The sequence below is a fragment of the Haliotis asinina genome, chromosome 10 (genome assembly GCF_037392515.1).
Source record: "Haliotis asinina isolate JCU_RB_2024 chromosome 10, JCU_Hal_asi_v2, whole genome shotgun sequence".
In the NCBI taxonomy this organism is placed as follows: Eukaryota; Metazoa; Mollusca; class Gastropoda; order Lepetellida; family Haliotidae; genus Haliotis; species Haliotis asinina.
Window position 1 is genome coordinate 35,258,318 of NC_090289.1, and position 6,814 is coordinate 35,265,131.

The 6,814-nt window shown below is 40.9% G+C and overlaps 1 protein-coding gene across 1 annotated transcript; it reads right to left on the reverse strand.

Annotated features, from left to right (window-relative positions):
* Positions 1-972: 972 nt before the first annotated feature.
* On the reverse strand, positions 973-6,253 carry LOC137298489 (multimerin-1-like). Its single transcript, XM_067830778.1, has 3 exons — positions 6,168-6,253; positions 1,627-1,767; positions 973-1,342 (listed from the first exon to the last, which is right to left on the reverse strand). Exons 1-3 carry the CDS (start codon positions 6,232-6,234, stop codon positions 1,092-1,094), a joined length of 459 nt encoding a protein of 152 aa, XP_067686879.1. The 5' UTR covers positions 6,235-6,253; the 3' UTR covers positions 973-1,091.
* Between the last annotated feature and the right edge of the window lie 561 nt (positions 6,254-6,814).

Genomic DNA, 6,814 nt, shown 5'->3' on the forward strand with positions numbered 1-6,814 from the left:
TTTGTAATTGGTGCTATGACATTTGCTCTTTTTAAACGGTGGTAAACTGAAAATATATGCTTTTGAAGCGAAACTTTTTTGGACCATGGGCTTGGAACGGTAGTAAATGCAAACTTGATCTCGTCACTATATGGCTGGAATAATGTCTATTTGACATAAAGCCCAACTCAACTCAACTATTACCAGTAGTTCTGATGTTCCTACGCCAATACGAGTTGCCATTTGGTTTGTCCCGGAATAACACGAGTTGGTCAAGTTGGTCAAGAATGACTGACACTTGCACGAATTTTGTCTGTGTTCGGAGTAAACTGTTGTTGAAAGAGCATAAGTTGTGCGGGCTGCGTACTAGAGCGCAAAGAAAAGTTTGTAATGTTAAAAATTCTTGCATGAACTAGTCCGTGAACATTGCGTACCTAACTTCAAATGCTGTGGGCGTAGCGTTGTAGGTCCATAGCAATGCATGAAGCTGGGGCCGATGCTTGATATTTTTGTAGCGTGGCGTCAAGCAAGACAAAGCGGAACCAAATAATACAACGGCTATAGGCATGCAATGTATGCCCATGCTGGAACGATGCTCGGCGTGAAACCCATGCCTTACACTATACGTAAGCAATGTGCTAAACAATACTTATGACATAGATAAGACATGTGGTAACGTGCGTAACTAGGCTTCATGTTTTCATACGTACTATCTAAATTACACGCATTGCCACGACGAATTTCGCATATGCTTGGACTTTTTTCGCTGTATTTGCTGAATGTTGAATAGACATTTGGAATCTTCAACCAACTATTATTAAGGCGGTCGTATTGACAAACAAACTATATTCTGTAGGTAATGGCGCCTGAGACCATTTGGGTGATCTGAATGATCAAAACAGCATTACCGACGTTGACAGCTGTCTTGGTTTAAGCCAAAGTAATTGAAAAAACATCTATCACGTTCAACTCATAAAGAGAATAAATGCCAAATAGCAGTGAACAGTAAAGTTTATTTCAAACGTTTAACATGTCTGCGTCATGAAAGAATCAACATGACAATTCATTAACATCTTGGTTTTTCTGAAGACATGTGATTCTGGACACTTGATTCAGTCTTTCCGTAGCAGATATCCAGAGAACTGAGACCACACACCACCTCTCAGTGGGGCGTTTTTGTCGTCAAACACCTTTCTCACAAGAACGTGGTCTCCCAAGTTCAGATGAATGATAACACTCATAGTCTTGGAGCTGTAAAAGTGCTGAATGGTCAGCACCGACTGTGCCGATCCCTGTTTCTCCAGGATGAACTCAGAAGTGCCGTGGTTAGTTGTTTCAAGCTGGCATTTCATCAGATAGTGACCTACCGAAATACATGTACATGGCATAAGTTGTAGTTCGCCGTTGAAATTTTACTAATAGTTTTCGGGGACAGAACTTTTGAATTCATACGTCAGTGTTCAAATTTATTTTGATACGACTGGAAAATTGCACAAGTATCTATCAGAAAGGATTAATGGTCAGTCTGCATGTGGATATCTGTTGATATTACCCCCAAGCTAATAATTATGAGGGCCAATAAGAATATGTCTTATATGTGCGCTTAGGGCTGACTCATTCAGATTGAGGAAATTGTTGGTACAACACCTGCAACTGGAGCATGGAAAACCCCGGAATGAGGGTTATACCCTGAACCATAGTTTGCCTCCACTTGGCTAAATACGATGGTACTGCGAAGTCCGTAAGTAGAGTCCCTAGGCAGCTTTGCCCGGAAGTATACCAATGGACCTGAAATCAACACGGTACTAGTTCAGTTATATTGCGCATGACTCCATGAATATTTCATGCTCTAAGCTCACAGTCCAAGGGTTCACTGACTTGACTCATCACAGAATGCTTGCTTATATAGATATGTTTTGAGTCTGGATTTAAACAGATAGAAAGTGTCACAGTCTTTAATGTATGTTGGTAACTGATTCCACTCAGTCGCAGCTGCACATGAAAAGGATCTCTGCCTAAAGGAAACTGTTTTGGTAACTGGGATAGTCAGGAAATGTTTTACTCTGATCTCAAAGATCGAGCCGGGATGTGTGGTACGATACAGTCACGGAGATATTCGGGAGGATTCCCCGTCAGACATTGGTACACGAAGCACAGGGTCTTACAGCTTATCGTTTGTTGTACCGGAAGCCAGTGGAGGGTACGAAGGATTGGGGTTATGTGATCATACTTCCTGGAGCAAGACACGATCCTGGCAGCCGTATTCTGAATGCGTTGGGGTTTGTTTATGGCCGACTTTGGAGCGTTGGTGAGCAGTCAATTGCAGTTATCGATTCTCGAGATCACAGTCGCAGAAACTTGGCATAGGAATTTACGTATATTGCCAATAATGCAAAGTTGATTTGAGCAGACTTTTGCAATATACGTGACATGTTTGGACATCGATAGTTCGCTATTCACGATGACTCTCAAGTCCCTGACTTCTGTGGAGAGTGGAATGAAACATCTCCCAATCTGTAGACCATGTAGATCAGACTGCTCGCACCTTGAACGTGGTCCAAATAGCATGCACTCTATCCTATTGTCATTCAGTCTCAATCTGTTATCAGTCCAGCTCTTGATACGGGCACAACATGAGGTTACACACTCAGCTGCAGCTGCTGCTTCTCCTGGTTGTGACTTGAAGACTGTGGACAGCTGGTTGTCACCAGCGTATTGTTGACGAGGTAGTTGTTACTGGTCAATGACTTCTCCAAACTGTTTGGTATAAAGGGTGAATAGAATCGGTCCTAAGACCGATCCTTGTGGAACGCCACAAATACGATGAACTGGGTTTGACAGTTGACCCTCAATGAGAACAGACTGAGTCATGTTTGAGGCAAAAGATCTCGAACAGCCCGTTCTATAACCTTGGAAATAAATGGAAGATTTGAGACTGGCCTATAATGTTTCAAAACATCCACATCTAGTCCCGGTTTTATAAGCAATGGTTTTACCACTGTATGTCGATAAGAATCAGACATGGATCCACAGGATCCACAGGAGACTACAATTCACAATACCTGTGATGACAGGGAAAAGTATATCAATGTTACTGGTCACAACTTTGGTGGGAATTGGATACAGTATGCATGATGTTGATTTGGAAGCCTTGATAATCTTCAATACATTATCTGTTGAAAAGGGACTTAAAGAATCGAGTTGATTAGAACAACCATGTCCATGTTCTACCACCTCATCCGTTATGTCAGATGCAGCCTGATCCAGAGTTATCTGAAGCGGCATGTCGTCAATCTTCTTCTGGAAATAGGAAGAAAACTTCAGCAATCTGGGACGGAGATTCAATGTCAGGGAGTGAGGCGTTAAGCTGTTTTCCCCAACAGGTGGAACATAACTTCATACAGCGCTTTAGTGGCTGATTTGCTCTTGTTTATGAAGTCCTGTTTTGACAGCTTTAGTAAAAGCGTGACTTTATTTCGAGCGGCACAATAGATTTGACGATGTACCTCAAGATGTGATTTCCTCCATCGTCGTTCTGCACTCCTCCTCTCAGCCTTTGCTGTTTTCACATCTGAAGTGAGAAACCACCCTGCATCAGATCTCTGAGGCAAGGTAGCTGCAGATCTGACACGTGATCGTCTGTGATGAATTTGTCAGTTTCACGTCGAATTACCTTGTCAAGAATGTGGCCACTTTTGTGTGTAGAATCATTTACAATTTGAAGACAGTTGTGCGATTGCAAGAGCTCTATCATGTTACTGTGTCACTATTCCGTTTCTTGTCAAAATGGATATTAAAGTCCCCTAGAAGGAACAACATATCCAGTAAATTAGAGAATTCTTCAAGAAACATTGAAAACGTTAACATGTTCCTCCTGGACGGTGACGGTCGATACAAAGCCAAAACATTGGTAGCAGTTTTTCCATGAATAGTTTGGAAATATTTGTCTTCAAATGTCGCCTCGGAGGCAGCTTACAGAAATTTAATGTGAAAATTACTCCTAAAGGTAAATGGCTACTCCACCTCCACGAGAAATACTGGGCTGATGTTTGACTATGTATCCAGGTGGAGTTAGTTGCACAATCATTGATTCATCTCCCCGAGGTTTAAGCCACGTTTCAGTGAGTACTAGCATATCTATGTGGTGATCCAATACCAAGTCCACAGTGTCAACACACTTGTTGCAAGCTGATATTGAGCATTTAAAAGACACGCAGTTGGAGAAAGTCTAGGAGGTTTAATATGTATAAGATTTGAGTAGTTGACTGGTTCAGTGTTGCGATTGGTTGAATCATGTGCTGGTCAGTAGCCAGTGACAATACTTATCCGCTTCTGCTTTCGTCTCCCAGCCCTTGTCCCTCTCTTAAGCTTGTCTCTTTTCTTTCTCTTGCTTCACTCCTGATGAGAATCCTTGTCTATTAGTGACTGTAAACTGGTTAAGTCAGTATCCATGGTTGTTGGAAATAGTCCAGCTTGGGTGTATTGTTCACCAACCTCAAGAGGGTATTGTCTGGTCTGTTACAACACATGCCTTGGCTTGTGTAGTTCACTCAAACACAATAGACAGGTGCAAAAAGTTCAATGGCCTTGATAGAATATTGCGAAATGAAAATGAAAAAGGTCCTAAAACACCAATTTCTCTGAGACAAAGATACCTTGAATTCCATATGCTTAGGTAACCAACTCTATTCTGTATGTCCTTGCAACTGTTAGAAAGTCTATATGGTGTATATCGAAATGAAAAACACATTTGTGAGAGCCAAGTGAAAGCCCTGCCGTCTGTTACACGCACCAGTTATCGCAAATATATCTGTAGAGTCTGATTTGCGCTGAGAACAGATGAGGGATGAGGAGATAGTGAGTTGTTTACACAATAGATGAGGTTTATTTAGGTAGGTGGAAGCCAATAGCAGATGTAGATTGTTATATAAACAAAGGGAGGTAAGGAGTGGTGTATATAAGTGTTGCATGGGCCATATTGCGATGAGAACAAGGTAACTGTAATTAAATGTCTGTCTACAAAGGACAGTAAAACAGTATCTTCAATAGCACAGTGAAGTTATAAACAAACTAATGCAATATTTATAAAATATTATTTATAAAATATGATTCTTGTTTATTTGCAATATCTGTAGTATTTGCGAGTACTTCGATTCAATTTGTAATTTAACAGAGAGTTTTCGTACTTTGGACAGTCGCGTACGTGAATCTACTCTGGTCAAAATTGACGTTTACTTGTTTTTAAATTAAGGGGTGCAATTGCATTGATACACGCAGAAGTGGATTATATTAAAATACGACATGCGCTATCTTTCTTCTCATGTACACATTTCTCACAAGCCAGAAACGATATTTATTTCTTCAATATTGTATGATTTCGGTTTCGGGTGGTTACTCACATAGAGCTGGAACTGCTTGAAATAGATTACTTATGTCTAAACACTTGCTGAGATAGGCATTGGATATTTATCAAAACAGCAGATCCATTATAAACGAAGGAACTGATATAAGTACAGGTAAAATCTTCCAAATTTAGAACAAATTATACAATCTCTGTTCAAGTATCAATCACAATGGCAAGTAAGAACTCAAGTTCATTGATACGAATATATTACTGAAGTACAACACCCGCAAATGGCGCATGGAAAACACCGGCTGAAGAGTTATACCCTGAACCCTAAATTGCCTCCACTTGGCTAAATACGACGGTACTGCGAAGTCCGTAAGCAGAGTCCTTAGACGGCTTTGCCCGGACGTATACCAGCGGGCCTGAAATCAGCACGGTACTTGAGGACTTATATATTCAGTGTGAGATGAGTGACTTAAATTATACGTAATCGGTTATATTGTGGCCACATCGCGATCAGAACATGGTGACTATAATGAAATGTCTGTCTACAAAGGACAATAAAACATTATATTCGACAGCACAGTTTAGTTATAAACAAACTAATGCAATATTTAAAAAAAACAACATTACTTCGTCAAGATATTATCTAGCAGAATATACAACTACACAACGATAAGATAAGGACTATTTTATGGATATACAACTTCCTTATTTTGTATAGGCTCGTCATGCCGAAGACCCGGGTTCGATTCCCCACATGGGTAATATGTGTGAAGCCCATTTTCTGGTGTCTCCCGCCGTGATATTGCTAGAGTAGTTCTTAACAGTCATAACTTACCTCTCGCCTGCACCATGAACTCTGTCCACGAGGTCGCCACCACGCAAAGGAATAGAGTGAACTTCATTTTGTGACTGCTGCAGCAACCGACTGATCAGTTCACTACCCAGCTGTCATATATATAGTTTCATACAAGACTGCGATAGATTTGTAGCTCACCTTAAATATTGCCATATATAGGCATTATCATTGAGTCACACATTCCTTTCTGACCATTGTGTAATCGCCAACAGTATGACATAGATTGTTGCCAAGTGTTGTCCCAAATGGACAGTCGACTAGGATTAAAACTCGTTTTCAGGTTATCAGTTCAGTAAACGTTCACAAAACATCCTCTTCTCGCAAAGCCGTAGACTTGAATAAGTCTCTAATGATTCAAATGATGATTTATGGTTGCCTTATAATCAAGTCGGGATCAGACAATCCAGTGATCAACAGCTTGAGCATCGATGTACGCTATCGCGGGATACGATGACATGCGTCAAATAAGTCAGCGAGTCTAACCACCCGATCCTGTTAGTCGCCTCCTACGAAAATGGGTTGCTGAAGACCAGTTCTAGCCGGATCTTTATGGGTTCGAAACAATAGTATAAACAACACAGATCGTTAGGTTAAAGGTGCAAAGCTAGACATTCGCTCCTTTCAAC

Excerpts from the sequence above, each read along its gene's own strand:
- LOC137298489 (XM_067830778.1), bottom strand. The coding sequence starts at position 6,234 with ATGAAGTTCACTCTATTCCTTTGCGTGGTGGCGACCTCGTGGACAGAG. Across the intron at positions 1,768-6,167 it reads GTTCATGGTGCAGGCGAGAG|GTCCATTGGTATACTTCCGG; the intron begins GTAAGTTATGAC and ends TGTTGATTTCAG. Across the intron at positions 1,343-1,626 it reads TTTCCATGCTCCAGTTGCAG|GTCACTATCTGATGAAATGC; the intron begins GTGTTGTACCAA and ends GTATTTCGGTAG.